This window comes from Balaenoptera physalus (assembly GCF_965194825.1).
Source record: "Balaenoptera physalus genome assembly, chromosome: 11".
NCBI classification, from domain to species: domain Eukaryota; kingdom Metazoa; phylum Chordata; class Mammalia; order Artiodactyla; family Balaenopteridae; genus Balaenoptera; species Balaenoptera physalus.
In genome coordinates, this window is record NC_138896.1 from 41512361 (window position 1) to 41533941 (window position 21581).

At 49.2% G+C, this 21581-nt stretch overlaps 3 protein-coding genes across 5 annotated transcripts; 2 read left to right on the plus strand and 1 right to left on the minus strand.

The window, feature by feature from the left end:
* Positions 1-1852: 1852 nt before the first annotated feature.
* Positions 1853-8164, minus strand: PSMB9 (proteasome 20S subunit beta 9). The gene is made up of 6 exons (XM_082414376.1): positions 7994-8164; positions 6082-6149; positions 3868-3999; positions 3077-3206; positions 2691-2832; positions 1853-2033 (listed from the first exon to the last, which is right to left on the minus strand). Exons 1-6 carry the CDS (start codon positions 8051-8053, stop codon positions 1906-1908), a joined length of 660 nt encoding a protein of 219 aa, XP_082270502.1. The 5' UTR covers positions 8054-8164; the 3' UTR covers positions 1853-1905.
* Positions 8165-8186: 22 nt separating this feature from the next.
* On the plus strand, positions 8187-16508 carry TAP1 (transporter 1, ATP binding cassette subfamily B member). 3 transcript variants are annotated; one of them, XM_082414329.1, is made up of 12 exons: positions 8199-8294; positions 8481-9263; positions 9743-9857; positions 9996-10126; positions 10886-11091; positions 11756-11953; positions 12801-12929; positions 13092-13280; positions 13847-14020; positions 14254-14416; positions 14710-14846; positions 15895-16508. In XM_082414329.1, exons 2-12 carry the CDS (start codon positions 8666-8668, stop codon positions 16159-16161), a joined length of 2307 nt encoding a protein of 768 aa, XP_082270455.1. In that variant the 5' UTR covers positions 8199-8294; positions 8481-8665; the 3' UTR covers positions 16162-16508. The 3 variants fall into 3 exon arrangements, with proteins under 3 accessions (XP_082270456.1, XP_082270455.1, XP_082270454.1); XM_082414328.1 differs by having other exon boundaries at positions 8212-8294; positions 8462-9263; XM_082414330.1 differs by lacking the exon at positions 8481-9263 and having other exon boundaries at positions 8187-8294.
* Positions 16509-17683: 1175 nt separating this feature from the next.
* PSMB8 (proteasome 20S subunit beta 8) lies at positions 17684-21177 on the plus strand. The gene is made up of 6 exons (XM_082414360.1): positions 17684-17868; positions 18652-18799; positions 18959-19070; positions 19926-20055; positions 20430-20634; positions 20881-21177. The coding sequence occupies exons 1-6, from the start codon at positions 17722-17724 to the stop codon at positions 20967-20969; spliced, it is 831 nt and encodes a 276-aa protein (XP_082270486.1). The 5' UTR covers positions 17684-17721; the 3' UTR covers positions 20970-21177.
* The last annotated feature ends 404 nt before the right edge of the window (positions 21178-21581 follow it).

Genomic DNA, 21581 nt, shown 5'->3' on the forward strand with positions numbered 1-21581 from the left:
TTTGTGCTGGTTGTGTCATATGTGCAGCTCAGGAGTAACCCGGCTGTCATGAGGATTCATACCTAGAATTAGGGAGCCCCGTCCCCAGCTCTCTCATCTGGGAGATTCCCCTACACTCTCCTGCCCACAGGGGCCCCTTTTCTCAGTTCCTCCAGCCAGAAGGGCAGTGGAGATTCAGCTCAGAAGTGCAGCTCTGTAGCTGATGCCTGACTTCAGGGCAGAGCCATGAGAGGAAAGAGAAAAAACATTGAACCCTCCTTTTCCCCCCAGAGCGTTGCCTTCCCAAGTTTTGACTCTCTCCACAATCCCCCTGCTTTTGTTTATTTTTCAGAGTGGTTTAGTACTTGCTTTTGTCCACTCTCCAGAGTTCGAGTTGGGGAGTTGTGATTGGCAGGAGAGACAGGCTCTTAAACTATTATGTTAAATTTCAAAATAAGTTAAATCTCATGGCTAGAAAGAACTCAAGGCTCTAGTAATTTATTTTTTATTTATTTATTTTTCAGTTTAAATGGTTGTTCTAATTTTTATTTGCAATGTACAATTTATTTAACATCTTTATTGGAGTATAATTGCTTTACAATGTTGTGTTAGTTTCTGCTGTATAAGAAAGTGAATCAGCTATATGCATAGATATATCCCTATATCCCCTCCCTCTTGAGTCTCCCTCCCACCCTCCCTATCTAGAGGGCTAGATGGTCACAAAGCACCGAGCTGGTCTCCCTGTGCTATGCGGCTGCTTCCCACTAGCTATCTATTTTACATTTGGTAGTGTGTATATGTCAATGCTACTCTCTCTTTGTCCCAGTTTACCCTTCCCCCTCCCCTAGGCTCTAGTAATTTTAGATTATTTTTCTCCAAACCAAATACACACTACCAAGGACATAGGAATGTCTTAGGGTACTTTGAATTTGTATGTTGAGCCTGAGATCCAGAAAGAAAAGCAGACAGAAGCTTCCTGGGTAGCCTACTAGGATTTCTGTTAAATACACCTCTTAACTGCTCACTTATGAGCAAAATGGCATTGAATGTCAAAACTATAAACCATCTTAGAAGTCACTCAACACCTTCATTTGACAGAAGAGAAAATGAGGGCTCAAAGAAGGGGAGTAATTTGTCCTCTCACTCAGAAAGTGCCTGGCAACGATAGGACCAGAACTCAGCCTGTTTCATACAGTTACTCAAACATCTAGTGATGACTTGGTAAGTGTCAAATCATGGGCTGGGCTAATTATTGCAGATTTCAAGGAGGAGATGCTATATGAAGCTTGCGGTTATAGAAGGTTTCACGTTGTGTTAGAGGAAAGGCATATGGTAAACTAAATCCCACATCTCAGCTTTTGAACTTGCCATGACTTACTCTTCCTAAGTTCCCATCTATCCGTACACAGAAGTAGTTGTCCTACCTACATAAGATTTTTTTGTTTGGGTTCTAAGAAATAAAGTTTATAAGCATGTAGCTAATGCTTGGTTCAATAAATATAGCTTTTTTGGTTCTTGTTATTAGTCTTTGAAATTCACAAGTACCCCCCCCCCACCAAATATTTAAGTACTTATCAGTTTTTGGTCTCTAATGTGAATGAACGCATTATGAAAGGAATTCTTTTCCATGTGAGTTTGCTGGTGCTCTTAGCTAATTCTCACGTGTGTAGCTGTCTTAGCTACCTATGACCTGTCATGTGTAGAGCTCTTCCTAGTTCTAGTATACACCCCGCCTCCCTGCCCACCTCTCTCTCCTGTGGGAAAGATGTTTTAGACCTGGGGACAAAAGAACAAAAAAGATATGCTAACATCTGGGTGGGAAGAAGCCCCCTTCCCAAGCTTTATCTCCCTGAGTGACCATGACCATACCAGCTTCCGGTCCCAGAAAGTTTATTATAAAATAAAGAAGGGAAGTCTGAGAAAGATTCACTCGTCATAGAATTTCGGCAGCTCATTGCCCAAGATGACTCGATGGTCCACACCAGCGGCTGTGATCGTGACCAGGTAGATGACGCCCCCACTGGAGCCATCCCGGTTCATGGCCAGAGCAATAGCTGCAGAGGGTTTCAAGTTGCAGAGAGGAAGAGAGAATGGCTTAGCTTCAAATATCGTTTCCCTTCCCTCCGGTCCATATGCCTATGACCACTTTCAGACTTCAGAACCCATCTCCTAGAGATGCATATTTAGTGGTGGTCAACCAACTTTAAAAAAAAAAAAGTCTTCACATAATGTCCATGGTCTCAATACTCCCGCCATGATTGATTTCAAGTTATAAATAGATAAATAAGCAGCTCCCCAACCTTGAATATTTAACAATCGACTCTTATGAGCGGGCCCAAGCTAGCTCACCACTGGTTCTTGTGGTCACCCATAAACCTAGTCCTGGTTTATGCCTTTTATCCTGAAAGCCCATCTAGTTTAGCCTTTGTCCTGCCATCTCTCACTCTCAAAAGTGTCCCAGTTGGGACGTTTTCTCTCTTTTTTTTTTTTTTTGGCCGTGCAGCATGGCTTGCGGGATCTTAGTTCCCCCACCAGGGATCCAACCCGGGCCCGGGGAAGTGAAAGCGAGGAGTCCCAACCACTGGACCGCCAGGGAATTCCCATTGGACATTTAATTAAATGGTCACCCACGTATTCCTATTCCTCATACTCTACCTCCTTCCCACATTTAACAACCCCTGCCCCAGGTACCCTTCCACTTGCTGAGTTACCATTCGTGGTGAAGCGCCTGCACTCCTCTGGGGACATGCCTGGTTTGTACGCCGCGTCCACGTAACCGTAGATATAGGTGCTGCCAGAGCCACCGATGGCAAAGGGCTGTCGAATCAGCATCCCTCCCATGGTCCCATATACCTGGGGGAGGCATCCTCAGGTCAGATTCTAGAAGCCTCCCTCCTCTGCTCACCACTGAGACAAGCAGGTGGTGTCCACACTCTGCAGTGAAGCCCCAGCATCTCATGCCCTTCTCCTTTGAGACTATCCTACATTTTCGAGGCAGTGTCTTTGGAACTCTTGGCGAGAATGCCATATGACCTCCATCTCCCTCTCTGCGGGAGAGGGGAACCCCAAGGGACGGAGGACATTGGGAGAGACTCACCTGGCCCCCTTCGCGTCGGTCCCAGCCTGCTACCATGAGATGTGCAGACAGGTCCTCCCGATATTTATAGGTGATATTCCTCACCACGTTTGCAGCAGCCAGAACAAGTGGGGGTTCCTCCAGTTCCATTCTAAAGGAAGGGTTAGGAATAGGCAGCAATATGATTTTCCTAAAGTTCCACCCTCCTGGGCCATTACCATCATCGCTGCCGGGGAACACCCGAAACCTATAGCTGCAAGGATTCAAACTCTAGCTCCCCTCCCACATGTGCAGGGGAACCAGAGTCTCACATCACCCACTGGGAAGAAGGTTTCAATTGCTAATTGTTCTCCCTCCTTTACTCTGTCCCACCCCCAGCCCCCAATGACATAATTCTCCTGACTGCCAGAGCCCTGCCCATGTGGGTAAAAGCAGGTAAACTTTACTTCTGCCCTAATGACCTTGGTTTCCCCCAGGGTCACCACCTGATATTATGGTGGCCCACGTCCTAATCTTCTTCCCCACTATTTATATTAGGAGAGTGATTTGCAGTTTTTGAACTACTTTCACTCATATTTTTTGATTCTGGAAATAACCATCTGGTGAGGTAGGGTAGGTACTATTAGTTATCTCTACTCTACAGGTGTAGAAACCAGCTTCGAGAGATTCAAGTGCCAGTTCAACACTAATGAAAGCTGGAGGCAAAGCAAGAATTTTTCATTTTCCACAGCAGTGCTCCTGGAACAGGACTAGGGGTTCACTGGTTGGGGGAACTCTAGGCGGTGTGGACTGGGGACCCCAAAACTTCATACCCATGGAGCTCCAGCTGGTAGGCAGCCATGTCCGCTATGGCCTGAGCATCAGCAGCCGAGCCAGAGAGAGCACAGTAGATGCGCTGGTGCAGGGGGGACAGCTTGTCAAACACTCGGTTCACCACCGCCTCTCTGTCAGGAAGGAGTCAAAAGTCATCAACGTTAGAGATGCCAATTTTTTACAAAATTTTATTGAAGTATAGTTGATTTACAATGTCGTGTTAATTTCTGCTGTACAGCAAAGTGATTCAGTTATACATATATTCTTTTTCATATTCTTTTTCATTATGGTTTATCACAGGATATTGAATAGAGTTCCCTGTGCTATACAGTAGGACCTTGTTGTTTATCCATCCTATATATACTAGTTTGCATCTGCTCACCCCAAACTCTCAATCCATCCCTTCCCCACCCCCCTCCCCCTTGGCAACCACAAGTCTGTTCTCTACGTCTGTGAGTCTGTTTCTGTTTGGTAGATATGTTCATTTGTGTCATACTTTAGATTCCACATATAAGTGATATCTTTTGGTATTTGTCTTTCTCTTTCTGACTATGCTTAATATTTAATCTCTAGGTCCATCCACGTTGCTGCAAATGGCATTATTTCATTCTTTTTTATGGCTGAGTAATAGTCCATTTTATATATATATATATATATATATATATATATATATATATATGTATATATATATACACCACATTTTCTTTTTTTAAAAAATTTTTTATTGGTGTATAGTTGATTTACAATGTTGTGTTAGTTTCAGGTGTACAGCAAAGTAAATCAGTTACATATATACATATATTCACTCTTTTTTTTTTTTTTTTAGTATAAAGACAATCCTCAGAATGGGAGAACATATTTGCAAATGAAGCAACTGACAAGGGATTAATCTCCAAAATATAACGGCTCATGCAGCTCAATATCAAAAAACCAAATAACCCAATCAAAAAATGGGCAGAAGATCTAAACAGACATTTCTCCAAATAAGACATACAGATGGCCAAAAAGCACATGAAAAGATGCTCAACATCACTAATTATTAGAGAAATGCAAATCAAAACTACAATGAGGTATCACCTCACACTGGTCAGAATGGCCATCAACAAAAAATCTACAAACAATAAATGCTGGAGAGGGTGTGGAGAAAAGGGAACCCTCCTACATTGTTGGTGGGAATGTAAATTGGTACAGCCACTATGGAGAAGAGTATGTAGGTTCCTTAAAAAACTGAAGATAGAACTACCATATGACCCAGCAATCCCACTCCTGGGCATATACCTGGAGAAAAACATAATTCAAAAAGATAGATGCACCCCAATGTTCATGGTGTACCACGTCTTCCTTACCCGTTCCTCTGTCGATGGACATTTAGGTTGCTTCCATGTCTTGGCTACTGTAAATAGTGCTGCTATGAACATAGGGGTGCATGTATCTTTTCGAATTATAGTTTTGTCTGGATATATGCCCAGGAGTGGGATTGCTGGATCATATAGAGAGTTGCCAAAATTTTTGATGTTCATCTTTCGGTGTTTCTCAAATTTATTTCACGAGAGAATGGCTTCAGAGTACATGAAATTTAATGCTTGGATTAAAGCAGGAAGCAAAGAATTGTCTCCAACAAACGAAACACTGCAAGTAATGATCAAAATTAGATTTATTTTCAGGCTTAGATTTTTATAATAAAACAAAAAATACTAAATTAAGCTAAGAATAATCTTCCCCTTATTAATTTTTCTTTGTTATTAACCATCTTGAGGAAGTTATGTGTTCTATGGAACATAAAGTAAGTAATATTGATCTAATCCTGTATACTTATTTTGTATGTGAGGAAACTGGCCAGAAGGGAGAAAGACAAACTTAGTTCAACATGTGATGGATCAGAAACCAGAGTATCTGCTTGGCAGGACCATCTTTTCTATCTCTAAACATAGATGGAAGGTGGGCCCCTGAAATCTCTATCTCCTAAACCCTTTTCAGACCCGATTCCGTGACTCTGTGGGACAGGCCACATTAGCATCCAGGCCCCAGATTCTTCTCCATGAATTCAGAGACCCAAATACCCACCCAATATCTTATCATAGTGGCCTTTCTGAAAGGTTCACTCATTTTCTCCAATGCTTCAGTTTGCCAGTCTCTTTATGAATGGTTAAGAAAAATGTGCACTGGGGGCCATTAGCTTCCTTCCAAAAGTACACACCGGCACTGGTACTCACCCTGCAGACACCCGGGAATCAGATCCCACCACGACGCCCCCATCAAACTCTACTGCCATGATGGTTGTCTGCAGAGACACAGAGGATGGAATGTCAGAGCAGCAAGAGCCTTGACCCCTTCATGTTACAGATGAGGAAACATTCTCAGAATGGGGAGGCGACTGGCTCAAGGTTATACAGTAATTTAGGCCAGAGCTGACTCCCAGAATGGGATTTTTTTGTTCATCTTTCCATTTTCTCTCGTCTCTCCCAGCAGCAAGGGAATGTCAGAGCCTGGCAGTGGTATCACACAGAAAGAATGGCATCCCTAGAATCCTTTCCACTGTAAAGAGAGAGAGGTGGAATGAGGCTCCTAGGGGCATAAGTGCTCCCTTTGAGTGAAGGGCTCAGGGGGGGCACTTCCAAGTCCCGGTGACGCAGCTCCACAAATGAATTACCTCCGCATGCGCTTGTTGTGTGTACAGATGTGCTACAGACCTCCCCATGCAGCGAGTGACCGTGACCTTGGGAAACAAGCTCAAGCCCTTTTTTTGGGCCCACAGTCATCCACCCCACCACCCCTTAATCAGAAGTGAGCTCTTTCAGTTTACTGAACAACACAAAACATCTCAGGGGTCAGTGGTTAGCATGGCCACGTGTCAAGGAAGGAGGAAAGCAGCAAGAAACACATGGGACAGTTTAAAATAGAGGTCTCATTTAAGGATTTCTTATCAAGAGGTAAACAGCCAGGGGAAGAGAGTAGCCAGGGAAAGAGATCTGTACCAAAAGAGGATTTGATTGGGGAGTTTGAGCTGACTTTTTCAGGTCAAGAAAAGAAATTAAACAAAAGAATTAAGGAAGAGTGAAGGAGGATAAAGCTACATTTTTTTACTCCTGTTGAACTGGAAAGAGCCTTAAAGATCCTACAAATGAAGAAACTGAGTCATAGAGAACGCAAATGACTTGTCCAAGGTCACACAGGACTAAAACCCAGGTCTAGCTCCCATGCTTTGTTTTGACTTCTACTTCTTACTTTTCACTGCTCATCTGGCAGTGAGGAGAGATATTCTAATTTATAAATGGTTTTACGGCTATACTTCTCACCACTCCATAAGTTACTCTGGCCTCCAGGGATGTTGGCCGAGTGTTCATTTTGACATACTGATTCATCATGAATAGCACAGCAGAGAACAGGGGCAACCCCATCCAAGAGGTTATTCCTATATAACAAAGCTGCCCCAAAGCTAAGCTTGGTGGCAGTAGTTTGAGAGCAGAAGCCGGCCTGCCTTGGGCTGCCATCTGCCCCAGGGGTCCAGCCTGGGCAAAAGTCATCCAGCAGGTTGTGGAGGTGGGTGGGGAAGACATGAGGAAGGGAGCACGGTGGCACCTGGGCCAAGGAGGAGCCTTCCTGGGCCAGGCTGGGGAAGGTCACCTCCAGCTCACATGGAACCCCCATTATCAGTGCTGGGGCTATGAGTTACCCATGGGCTAGTTTATCAAAGGTCTGTGTGATGCGTCCCTTTTCAATCAGTGCCCATACTCCCCTCTCTCAAGTGCTGTCCTACTTAACCCAGGGCACCGTTTGCTTTTCTCTGTGCACCTTCTCCAACCCCCTCCCTTGATTTAACCAGGCGCTCTCTCTAGCCCAGAGTGAAAGCGAAAGCGCTTTAGGGCAGCTTCTCCTTAACGCTTCCAGCTCAGAGCCAAAGCACCCCTTCTCCACCTGCCTCCCGTGCCCAGTCCCTTCGCGGACCCCTAGACAACCCCTTCAGAATACAGACGCCCGTGTTCATTTCGGGATGTGAGCACTGGCTGCTACAAGCTATCTCCCCACTCTTGTTAGTCTCCAAATTCACTCTTTGGCTCTTCCAGGGTCCCCCTATCGCTCCATTTCCTCCACCCCTCCGCTAACCCTCAAGCCCAGACTCATTACCCCGGTGTGGACTTCTCTGGCCCGGGGTAAGTCTCCGGTGGGTGCTCCCGCCCGCAGCATCCCGTCGCCGCGCTCCTCGCCGCCTGGGCCACTGGTTTGCGACCTGGGACAGCGCGCTGCTCGCTGCCTACAGCTCCGCCCCTTCTCCAAGCCCGCCAGGGGGCGCCCGGGTCCATGCCGCGAGGCTTCGCATCCGGGCGCTAACTTGCGCGGAGCAGAACTGCCCGGAGACAGATGACGTAGGAACCCCACCCAGAGGCTGGAGTGAGAAAGTCGCGACAAGTGGATCCCGCAAGTGGAGGTGAGGACAGGAGGGTCGGGTGTTGGGAATGGAGAAGGTGGGGCACCAGGGCTTGCTCCCCTAAACATCGGATCTGATGTCGACGCCCTCCCCCCACATAGTCCGGGCGGACCGCCTTCGGAGTGGGCGGGTCTGGAGAGCCGGAGAAGCTTTCGTTTTCCCTTTAGCGTAAACCGCTCACTTCAGGCCGGCGCCGGCAGGCTCGGTGGGTTCCTGGGACTTTCCGAAGCCCCGCCCCGGCTCGCCCTGCTCCCTCCCCGCCGCGGTCCGGGCACCCGCCCTGCTACGACTCCGACAGCTTCCAGAGAGTCCGTCCCGGCGAGGACGGCGAGAGTCCCAGGACCCGGGCCGGCCTCGAACCGCGCGCGCCCATGGCCTGCTCGGAGTCCCCCGCTCCCTGCGGGTGTCTCCGCCTCTCCCGAGCCTCCCTCGCGTGCCTGGGGACAGCGCTGCTGCTCCTCGCCGACTGGATGCTGCTCCGGCTGGCGCTGCCCCGAATAGCCTCCCTGCTGGTACCCCCTGCGCTGCCGCTGCTCCGGGTCTGGGTGGCGGGCCTGAGCCGCTGGGCGGTGCTGTGGCTGGGAGCCCGAGGCGTCCTCGGGGCAGCGCTGGGCTTCCGGAGAGAAAGCGCAGGAGTCCGGGGATGGCTGGCTGCTTTGGAGCCGCTGGCGGCGGTGCTGGGCTTGGCCCTGCCGGGACTTGCCTCGTTCCGAGAGCTGGACCCGTGGGGAGCCCCCAGGGACGCTGACAGCACCCGGCCACTGTACTGGGGAAGTCGCCTGGACGCCTTTGCGCTCAGCTACACGGCGGCACTGCCTGCGGCCGCCCTGTGGCATAAGATCAGGAGCCTTTGGGTGCAAGGAGGTCACGGCGCTTCTGGAGTGGCGGTGAGCCGGCTTCTAGGCTTCCTGGGCCCAGAGAAAGAACGCCTCCCGCTCATTCTGGCCCTGTTGGTACTCTCCTGTCTTGGTAAGGGGGATGCAGGGGGAGAGGGACGAGGCTAGAGGACTGGGAAGGAATCGAGAGTAATGGTCAGTGAGATAGATTGGTATGAGTTCTCGGAAATGTGGATGAGGGGAAGGGGACCCAGCTCAGGTCTTGAGAAGAGCCCCCACTCCCCACCCCAGTGGAGAGGGAAGAGCCCTGTACTGGGTAGGAGTCAGGAGTCCTGGACTCCAGGGCTGCCCCGGGCGTTGTTTCACTGGCCACCTTGGACAAGGCCTTTCCTCTGGGGCAGCCCATCCTATGATCCCTAGGCTTCCTCATTCAACCTCTAAAGGTCTGGTGGGGCCACAGGGTTTTGAGTTCCCAGGTGGCCCGTTTAGGTGTAGATTGTGTCTTTCTGCCACTGCCCTCCAGGATTATGGGCAAAGGTGAAAGGAGGGTGGGCCGGGGGCCGTCTGGTTAGAGCTGACCTGCTTAGACTTGATATTTCTCTCCCTCCCCAGGGGAGATGGCTGTTCCATTCTTCACGGGCCGTTTCACGGACTGGATTCTACATGACAGGACAGGCGCTGCCTTCACTCGAAACATAACTCTCATGTCTGTCCTCACCATAGCCAGGTCTGGGGGCTGAAGTTGGAAGGCTGGGGATGGGGGAACCCTGAAAAAGAGGGAGTTGAAAGTTGGGGCTACCGTCCAGAGTGCATTTCTGGGGGGCCCCCTGACCATGCCCGGCCCTCCTTCTCTGTCTCCCTCTAGCGCAGTGCTGGAGTTCACGGCTGATGGAATCTACAACAGCACCATGGGCCGCGTGCGCAGCCACCTGCAGGGAGAGGTGTTTCGGGCTGTCCTGCGCCAGGAAACAGAGTTTTTTCAAAAGAACCAAACAGGTTTCTCATGAAACTCTTCACTATCAGTCCACTTACTGTTTATATCCCCATACATCTTTTTACTTATAACCTTGATCCTTCTCTCACACGTAAACGTCGTCATGTCTTATTCTTGACGTACCTCAAGAGCAAAATACATATACTCCTTACCTTCAGAAAAACCTAGTGTTTCCATCCAAGATTTTCCCACAGATATATCCCCCTGTGTGTATTTAGATAGAAATGACAGGAATTTCAAACCTGGAAATTTTGAGATCACAGAGTCCAACCACCTCGTTTTACAGAGAAGGGAACTGAGGCCCAGACCCTAAATGCCAACACTTGCATAGACACGTATGGATAGAGATGAACTTGGGAATAGAAGCCATCTCTTGATTCCCAATCCAGGACTTGCTACAGTTTCCTGGACTGCTTTCTAGCAGCACCTTCGTTTTTCTCCAGCTCTGTTATATGATCAGTTTAAGTTTTTCCTGCCTATGTGCAGGGGATATACAAGTTCTTTAGAGAACAGAAATCTGTCAGAGAATTAGAAATTCACAAGGGCATCAATTTCTTTAGAGTTAAAAGGAAGGTCTTTGGCTAGGCTTTTCCTCTGGAACCCATTCTCCTTGAGTTGAGATTCCAAGCCTCCCTAAACCACTGACCTTGTTTTCCAGACCTTCTTAGAACCCCTCCCCCTGGCACCCTGGCTCATTGCCAGTCCTTCCCATCACTCTGAGCTTCTCACTCACTCACTCTCTTCTCCTCAATCCTTGGCAGGTGCCATCACATCTCGGGTCACAGAGGACACGTCCACCATGAGTGAGTCTCTGAGTTCGCAGCTGAGCCTCTTGCTGTGGTACCTTGGGCGTGGACTGTGTCTCTTGGGGCTCATGCTCTGGGGGTCCCCGTCCCTCACCATGGTCACCCTGCTCGCCCTGCCACTACTTTTCCTTCTGCCTAAGAAGCTGGGAAAATGGCACAAGGTATGTCCAGGGAGTTGCCTCAACCTATACTGACCCTCATTGCCCAGACTTGGTGGGCTCTCCTCACAGATTTCTTTCCTGGCATCTTCGCTGATTCTTCATCTTTTTGAAACTCCTTGTCCATGTTCCTGGATTGCTCAGTGTCGATCTTCACATTCTCTGTGTCTTCTAACGTCTGCCTACAATCTGTCTTTAAGCATATGATCACCGAGGTTGGGATTAACATATACGTACTACTATATATAAGATAGATAAGTAACAAGGATCTACTGTATAGCTCAAGGAACTCTACTTGATACTCTGTAATAGCATATATACGAAAGAACTCTGGAAGAGAATAGATACATATGTATGTATAAATAAATCACTTCGCGGTATACCTGGAACTAACATAATATTGTAAATCAACTATGCTCCAATATAAAATGAAAACTAAAAAAAGGAATATGATCACTAGTCTCAAGAATATGATCCTCTATGACCCTTCTGAGTCATTTTCCTCTTCTCTGTATCTCTTTAGTATCCGTGGGGGATATAGCTGTGTCCCTTTCTCTTCTGTCTCTCTGCCCTTTCTCACCTTTAATCTCTAATTGGATAACTCAGGTCCTAGTGTCCCTTATGGTTTGCCAGCCACGTGTGACATCTCTTGTCCATGTCTCCACAGGTGCTGGCAGCACAGGTGCAGGAATCTCTGGCAGAATCCAGCCAGGTGGCCATTGAGGTGCTGTCAGCTATGCCTACCGTCCGGAGCTTTGCCAACGAAGAGGGTGAGGCCCAGAAGTTCAGGCAAAAGCTGCATGAAATGAAGACACTCAACCAGAAGGAGGCCCTGGCCTACGCGGTCAACCTCTGGACCACCAATGTGAGCACCTGGGGATGAATGCCTATTCCCTGGTCCCCAAGATGCTTCAGTGCCATTCCCTGTCCCATGACCCTGCTCCACACTCTTCCTCCGCTGGGCAATGGTGGGTTCAGTGTCTGTATCCCAGCAACCAGAGGCTCCACGACCCCACTCAGTGTTCCTAACCCCCTCCCTCTTTTCAGGCATGCTAGATGGCTTCCTTTCCCTAGGGTGCACGAAATCTCCCCGACCCCCTTTGTAGGAAAGTGCCAAGTCTTCCAGTCCCAGGGCCTTCCTCTGCCTCATGGGGGTTGCTCAGGGAGCTATATATTCCTGCACCTGGGCCTGCTTCATGCCGGAACTATGCGGATGTACTCCTGAGAGCCATGGGAATAGCGGAAGCCAAGGATGCGGGGCATCTTGTGATGTAATTGACAGAGAACTAGATCAGCGATCAGAAGTTCCTGCCTTGATGCTGCCACTTACTAGCTCTGGGACCACGGGCTATTAACTTACTTTCTCTGAGACTTTTTTCTCATTTTAAAAAATGGGAGTAATATAACCTAGTTTATAGGGCTCTTGATATGAATATGAGATGACATTACATTCATGAAAGCCTTTTGTGAAGAGCAAGATGCTCCCCAAACAGGGCGCTACTGGTGATGGTGATGGTGATAATTGACTTCTATCATGGGTAACCGAGTGAGACTCCATGGGATGCTATGGTTCATTCTTTAATACCTATTGAACCCCCTGAGTTACTTGGGGAAAGGGGACGCTATCTCTCCTTAATGTTAACGATTCTGGTTCTTTGCACCAGAATTTTAGATTTTCCTTCCACAGTCCCTTTTCTCTGTGGTCTCCACAGATCTCAGGATTGCTGCTGAAGGTGGGAATCCTGTATTTCGGTGGGCAGCTGGTGACAAGTGGGTCTGTAAGCAGTGGGCACCTGGTCACCTTTGTTCTTTACCAGATCCAGTTCACCACAGCTGTTGAGGTGAGGTCCTTCTGTTCTTACTCCCCAGTGCTTTTCCTTCCCCTGTGCCGTCACCATCTGAGTCAATTTCCTTCCCTCCTTTGCCCTTCTCACATCACATAATCCTGGTAACAGATTGGGTCCCTCCCATCCCCTGCCTCACTATTCATACCTCCCCTCCAGGTACTGCTGTCCACCTATCCCAGGGTACAGAAGGCTGTGGGCTCTTCAGAGAAAATATTTGAATACCTGGACCGGATCCCTCGCTGCCCAGCCAGTGGTGTGTTCACTTCCTTAAAGTTGCAGGGCCTCGTCCAGTTCCAGGGTGTCTCCTTCGCCTACCCAAACCGTCTAGATGTCCCAGTGCTGCAGGTACAACCTACCAATCCCTGTATTCTACCAACCTCACCCTCAACTCGAGCACCCTAAATTTTCTCCCTGCCTTCAACCTGCTTAGCACCAGGTTTAGACAGAGCCTCCCTCACCCTTCAAAGGCAAAGTCGAGATCACGCGTTCCATAAAACTGCCCCCAAGCTCAAGGACCAGGCTGGATTTCCAAGAAGAATGGAAGAGGAGGCTCTCAGGGAGAAGGCTCTCCTATCCTAAGGCATCATGGAAGCAAAAGCTGTGTCTTCCTTTTTCTTTCCATCTGTAGTTTGGAATGTGATTTTTTTCTTTTTTTTCATGCTATCTGAGATTGAGTGTGTGGCACAGTGGTGCTTAGTCTTTGCCTTTGTGTTTGTTTCATCTTCCATCTCTACTCCATGGGGAGGTGTCTGTGCATGTGAAAGGGGAGTAGTTACTGTACTTCCGCATTTTCCTCCTTTCTTCTCTGGGGGAAGACATTGACAAGACAACGTAACAAGACAATGACTGACAGGTCTCAAGGTTAGGGGCCCCCGGCTGCCTCTTAGTGTGTGTGATTCTGTGGCTTCCAGGGTCTGACGTTCACCCTTCGTCCTGGTGAGGTGACGGCGCTGGTGGGGCCCAATGGGTCTGGGAAGAGCACAGTGGCTGCCCTGCTGCAGAATCTGTACCAGCCCACCGAGGGGCAGGTGCTCCTGGACGGGGAGCCCCTTCCCAAATATGAGCACCGCTACCTGCACAGACAGGTGAGCAAGAAGATGGCATGGGGGAGGGCAGGGAGCCTCAAGTCAGAAGAGCATTCTTACCGAGCGCTCTGAACAGAGTGTTAGGAGACCTTAGGTGGAGGTGAGCGTGTGGTCAGGAGAGAGGCCGTGTAATTTTGTGATATGCGTCCAATAGAGATTCTCAGTCTTCAGTCTCTAGAGAACCACACTCCTGTGTTCCTTGTTCTATGACTCTGCATCGTATTTTGTCCCAGGTGGCTGCTGTGGGACAAGAGCCACAGCTATTTGGAAGAAGCTTGAAAGAAAATATTGCCTATGGCCTGGTCCAGAAGCCAACCATGGAGGACATCACAGCTGCTGCAGTGGAGTCTGGAGCCCACGGTTTCATCTCTGTACTCCCTCAAGGCTACGACACAGGTGCTCTCTCCACTCACATCACCACCCAGACATCTTCACCTTCCTTGTAACCGCAGTAGCCTTGCCTTGATTCCTTAGCTCCCCCCACGCCACTGACATCAATTTGAAGTTGTAAGATCTTGTTCCTATGGCTCTTTCATCCTCATGTCCTCAGAACTCCTTTACCTTCCCAGAACCTTCCCTATCTTGCTGCATCCATCAGTCCTTGGTGTGCGTGTACATGTGTGTGTGCGTGCGCACACATGGGTGCACATGTGCTTATTCAGCTCTCACCTTGGCCCTTGTCTCTGCAGAGGTAGGTGAGGCTGGGGGCCAGCTGTCAGGGGGTCAGCGACAGACAGTGGCCTTGGCTCGAGCCTTGATCCGGAAACCATGTGTACTCATCCTGGATGATGCTACCAGTGCCCTGGATGCAAACAGCCAGTCCCGGGTAAGAGAGTCATCTTCTTAATGCCTATTTCCCATCCAGTCCTCCTTCCTTCACTCATCCTTTGTTATTATACTAACATCATAATTCTCCAAACTGGTCCTTGCAATTCTCAGTTCCCATTAGCTTCTCCCCAAGATGCCTAAAACCAGTTAAAAGAGATGATCTACAGACCCTGAATCTGTGAAGCCAAACATAAGCAAAAGACCGTCCTCATAATACTAATATGAATTGAAATTTTACTATGTGCTGGATGTGCTGGATGGCCCTTAACATGTAGTCTCTTGCTCACTTATTCATCATGAATGCTTGTGAGCTGGGTGTTGTTATCCTCATCCAACAGATGATAAAACGGAGGCTAAGAGAGGTTGAATAACATGCTCACTGTCATTCAGCTGTTGAATAGCAGAGCCTGGACCCCAATTCAAGTCTGCCTGACTTGAGTGCTCATGCTCTTTACTAGTAAGTTATATTTCCTTAAAAGAGAATATAAAAATTAGAGAGGAGAGACTCTTCAATACCCTTCACTCTTTTCTTATGGGTTTCACCCTAGGGCTCTTTCTTTCATTACTTTTTTTTGTTTTTTTTAATTTTTGTTGGAGTATAGTTGATTTACAATGTTGTGTTCATTTCAGGTTTACAACAAAGTGAATCAGTTATACATATACATATATCCACTCTTTTTTTTTTTTTTTTAGATTTTTTTTTTCCTGTATAGACAATTACAGGGTACTGAGTAGAGTTCCCTGTGTGCTATATACTAGGTTCTTATTAGTTATCTATTTTATATACAGTAGTGTGTGTATGTGAATCCCAATCTCCCAGTTTAGGACTCTTTCTTTTATTCCACCGTTGCCACCTCATGTAAACAGCCCTTCACAAATCAAAGGTTTGACAGAGAAGCACCCAGAAGGAGAATCTTCAATTTCCTTGGGGTTATTGGCAGAGGTGGCAATGATCCTGGCGAGGTCTGTCCCAGCTCTGGAAACACAGATGTCTCCCTGAGCTGGGAGTGGTCCCCTGGTCTGACAGAGTGTATGTTTTTTCTCAGGTGGAGCAGCTCCTGTATGAAAGCCCTGAGCGGTGCTCTCGGTCTGTGCTTCTCATCACCCAGCGCCTCAGCTCGTTGAAGCAGGCTCACCACATCCTCTTTCTGGAAGGAGGCACCATCATTGAGGCGGGAACCCACCAGCAGCTCATGGCGAATGAGGGACGCTATTGGACCATGGTTCAGGCTCCTGGTGGGTCAGGTGCTCCAGAAAAAGACTCCTCAGACCCACACACTCCATCTCCGTCCCTTTTTCCCTCCTCTCTATAGTGGAGAGTTTGAGAACAAAGGTCTTACCAGAGTTGCAGAATGGGCAGCTGCTACTGGGAGGGGTGACATTCTAAAACGTAACCCTTGAGGTGATGCCTGAAATTTTGCCATGAGTGTTAGTTGCTCTCCAAGCTCCTCTTGGTTATACAGATTTCCTGGAAGAAAACAGGCTTTAGAACTCCTTAGTGTAACTGGGTTTGGAGCCAGGGTTGGTGTGGCTAGCATAAGAAATATTTAGAATACACAGAAAGGGAGGGTCAGCTCCTTTTCAACCTGACCCGAGGCATATGCTGGCCCATAAATACCCTGTGGTTTCTTGATATTTATAATAAAATTGGTGTCTTGTACTGTGGTTTCTCGTGTTTTCAGTGGACCAAATGGCCCATCGACCATTGCAGTACCATATTCAGGAGCTGGGTCCCTCCCTCCTTCAGCATCCTCAGTGTTTCCCAGCCCTAAGTGTGCCATCTTCTCCCTTAAGTTTTCTGTTTCCTATGTTGCCCCCTTCACTTCTCCATCCCCCTGTGCCCGCCCCCAAGGATGAGCCAGACAGGGGGATACAGTGTCCTCCAAGGCACCAGCAGCTTCAGTGCCTCAGAGCCCGGAGATGGAGGATGGAGGATGAGCACGTCTAGAGGAAGTTCACCACCTCGTTCGCTCGCCCACCCCGGTCCTTTACAGCAGGGCTCGCACGGTTCTGCAGTGGCACCTGCCCCGGTAACTCAGCGTAGTGGGCGGGGTGGTCTAGTAAATCTCTTCCATTCAGGGAGGGCCGTGGTAGTGTGACGTCAACAGTTGCCGGGCAGATTAGGCCAACTCAGGTTGCAAGGAGAGGCGGGTTTTAGAGACGTTGAACACGACAGTGCTCAGTCAAGCAAGAATTACGCGAGTAGGTGCGGGCAGAAAGGGCAGTTCTTGTGGGTGGCTACAGGTCAGGGAGACCGTTGAACCGGGAGAGACCCTAGGAGGGACCAGGTCGAAGGATTCAGAGGCTGCACCCTCTCCTTGGTGCTCCCTTCCCCCACACGCTGCGGGTGTATTCTATTGCCGGTCTCCCCAAGACCTGTCTGTCCTCAAGACTCAGTGCCCCCACGTACTCCTATCCCTCCCCTGCTTTTATAAAGCGATGCTCCTAGGCACACCCCTCCCCCATTCCGGATTTGAAACTGCTCCCAGGTTCTCGCTGACTTCCAGATTTCTGGTTAAGGCTACGCTTTTGATGCTATGACCCCTGCCCACCCCATAACTGTCCCCGGAGGATGCCCCAGCCTGTCGGTGTCTCTTACAGTAACCTCATCGCCCAGGGAGCTTCCGAGCTGCTCGCTCTCTTTCTTCCTTTCTTCTGGCAGTCTATCACCCCCGTTTCCCTAATTTCCATGAAGGCGGAGCAGAGAAGCCTGTCCCCAACATAATACTCCTGGTCCCCATACGCCCACCGGACACTTCTTAGGAAGGGCAGGGGGATGTGGAAAAAATTCTGGTTCCCTCCCCTTAAGGCTTCGGGCTTTCGCTTTCACTTCCTCCTTCGAGAGCCGCCAGATCTCCGGGTGCTGGGCGGTCATGGCGCTGCTGGACGTGTGCGGAGCCCCCCGCGGGCAGCGGGAGGACTGGGCTTTCCCTCACGCGGGAAGCCGGCAGCGCTCGGACCCCGGTCACTACAGTTTCTCTCTGCGATCTCCGGAGCTCGCCCTCCCCCTGGGAATGCAGGTCAGGGCTGTAAGAAAATCCCGTGGGAGGCGGGCAGGAGGGAGCAGAGTAATGGAGGGTCTGCCTTGAGACTGTCCGGAGGCGGGGAAATGCGGAGGGGGCCATCCTTTAGTCTAGCAGAGCCACGTCCAGGGTCTAGGGCCAGAGCCAGGGAAGAGGCCACGTGGGACTTGGGGGCTGGCCGCCTGAGGGTTAGGAGGTGCAGATTAGGACAAAGAGGGAGAGGTGAGCGGGGAGGGGGCTCCCATCGGGAGACCAGAGAGCTTTCCTGCTGGTTCTCCATCACAAACAAATCACGAAGCTTTTCTCATAGGCCTATCCTATGATACAGGGGCTGTGTAGTGTCTTGCAAAACCTATGAACTCGAGCGTTTAGCCTGGACTCAGCCACTCACAGTTGTGTGCCTTGGATCAAGTCCCTTAGTCTAGGTCTTGGGTCTCTCTTCCGTAAAATGGGGATAATATTCATAAAACGTTTTTCCTGAGGGTTAAATGACCTATGAATGGAAAACCATTACAGTCACCCTTAATATGTTTAGTTATGGTACCACTTATTTTATTTTATTTTTTCATGTCTATTGTGCTGGCATATGGAAAAGGTTGGTGTCATGGCCTCTTCTTTTCTTTCTCCCAAACCATTTCCTTGTAGAGCTGGGTTATTAACTGTTTCATTTATTGGTGGTTGGAGAATTTCTGCATATCTCCTTCCTCTAAATTCCTTTCCTGGAGCGTCCAGCTTCAGAAGTTTTCAGTGGCCCTTTCTCTGCCTTTTCTGTCTCCTTAGCCCACTGAATTCTTCCGGTCCCTGGGTGGGAATGGAGAAAGGAACATTCAGATCGAGATGGCTCATGGCACGACCACGCTGGCCTTCAAGTTCCAGCATGGGGTGATTGTGGCCGTGGATTCTCGGGCCTCGGCCGGGAATTACATTGGTGAGTGTGTGTTCTCCAGCTGGCAGAATCAGGAGAGCTGGGCCCTCCTCTCAGCAGGAGCCCAACAGCTACACCAAAGTGGGACCAGATATTGATTTAGGACACACAGGGAGAGCTGTGGGGTCATTCCTCCTCTCCCCAAACTCCATCTTCTTCCAGCCACATTAACGGTGAACAAGGTGATTGAGATTAACCCTTACCTGCTTGGTACCATGTCTGGCTGTGCAGCTGACTGTCAGTACTGGGAGCGTCTGCTGGCGAAGGAGTGCAGGTAGGCCTGGCCCCTTACCTCCCTTCTAAGCCTGGATTCTGCATCTTCCAGATCACTGCTCCTAACCGCCCCCAGCATCTTAGTGCTAATGTCATATTTCACAAAACAGCCTTTTGGTGATTAAAATCCTCCCAAATCTCAGCCTGTGCTCCTGCCAAGAAGCCAGATCATTTGTCAGTTATCAATATTTAGCACCGACACCATCGCCCCTGGTGGGATCCTATCATTTACTGGGATTTCTTTTTTTTAATTAATTAATTTATTTATTTATTTTTGGGTCTTCATTGCAGTGCACGGGCTTCTCTCATTGAGGTGGCTTCTCTTGTTGCAGAGCACGGGCTCTAGGCGAGCAGGCTTCTGTAGCTGTGGCATGCAGACTCCATAGTTGTGGCTCGCAGGCTCTAGAGCACAGGCTCAGTAGTTGTGGCGCACGGGCTTAGTTGCTCCACTGCATGTGGGATCTTACTGGACCAGGGCTTGAACCTGTGCCCCCTGCATTGGCAGGCAGATTCTTAACCACTGCGCCACCAGGGAAGTCCCTACTGGGATTTCTTTATGTGGTTTTGACGACTTCCCTGGTGGTCCAGTGGTTAAGACTCCATCTTCCAATGCAGGGGGTGCAGCTTCCATTCCTGGTAGGGAACTATGCTCCCACATGCCGCATAGCCAAAAAATAAAGAAAAGTTAATTCTATATAAATTCCAAATCTTTCCCCATCCTTAGATCCTACAAAACCACTCCTTTCAAATGCTTATCTCTTCAATCATTTTCTGCCCATCAAGTGGGCTGCTAGGAGGGCTAGCCTTCTCCTGTCACCACTAAGTCCTCTCCTGGAACCACCCTGTCCTCACCCAGGCTGTACTATTTGCGGAATGGCGAGCGTATCTCTGTGTCTGCAGCCTCCAAACTGCTCTCCAACATGATGTGCCAGTACCGGGGCATGGGCCTCTCCATAGGCAGCATGATCTGTGGCTGGGACAAGAAAGTGAGTCCCCTCCCTTCTCCATATTCCCACATGTGGATGAGAGGTCAGTTTCCCCACCGTACACTCCCACTCCCTCCCGTACAGGATACGTGGCACAGAGAACACTCGGTTATAGAACTGTTACCCACTGGCAATTTCTGGGTCTGGATGTGGACCATTGTTTCATAAGCTTGTCCCTTTGGATCAAATAGCTGATTCCAAGTTTGTTTTTCCTCCCTTAAGTTCTATGATTGTTCCCAAAGTGTTCTCCTAGTTCAAATGTTCCTGGGGTCAGCCTAAGTCTTTGGTCCACTTCTCATGGCTCACACTTGAATCTGGATGTTACCAACAACTTCCTCTCCACTTCCAACCTAGACCCTTCCTGCATCCTATAGGGTCCTGGACTCTACTATGTGGATGAAAATGGGACTCGGCTCTCCGGAAATATGTTCTCCACCGGTAGTGGGAACTCCCATGCCTATGGGGTCATGGATACTGGCTATAGACCTGACCTTGGCATTGAAGAGGCCTGTGACCTGGGCCGAAGGGCAATTGTTCATGCCACCCACCGAGACAGCTATTCTGGAGGCGTTGTCAATAGTAAGAGACCAATGCCCTCCTCCCCTGCCACGCCCCTGGGGAGGGAGAAAGAAGGGGGGGTTGAGATTGGGAGACATGGGGGAGGCTGAGTGGCAGGGAGCGGGTTTTCAGAACCTGAAGGGGGCATTGCAATCCCCGTAATAAGGGCTTTGAGAGTGTGTGTTGCTGTTGTCGCCTTCAACATAACATCATTCGCAGGATCTTGCTGAAGGGAAGGTGACTCTGTTCTTTCTCCTTTGCCTGCAGTGTACCACGTGAAGGAGGACGGTTGGGTGAAAGTGGAAAGTACAGACGTCAGTGACCTGATGCACCAGTACCGGGAGGCCAGTCAGTAATGGTGGCAGTGGTGGACTTGGGGACCTGGGCCAGGTTACCCCCCAGGAGAAAGAGGGGCCTGACCTGACCCAGAGATAGAGAACCAGGGGCCACTGGGAGGCAGCGTGGAGTTTATCCTTTTGTGTGTCCTCTGTCTCCATGAGTATCACCCCCAGCCCAACCTTCTGGGTGCCCCACTAAGCACAATAAAGGAAAACGGTTATAAAAGCCTCTGTGTTGTGGCCTTATGGGGGCTCTGGGCTGGGCTTGTTGGGAGGAGGGATCAGGAAATAAAGACAGACTTTTCCTGAGAAAAGAGACTCAAACCCCTACCTAAGAAACGGGGTCTCATCAAATACTTCTCTGGGCTTTCCTTCCACTTTCATCTCTCCAGGACCTCGGGAAGGTTCAACATTGTCTGTGGACACTTAGGTGCAATTTAATTTAAGTAAGGCATACAACCTGGAGGCTCCTGTGTGGTCAGTTGTTAATGGTTTGGGTATCTGGGTGTAGTGCGCTTAGAACAACTGTTTTTGACTTTGTAAAGTAGAATGAACAAGCTTCCTCCTCACATGTGTGCGGTAATTGTAAACACGGTCCCATTTATCTCAAATAACCCCGTGGAGAGATTG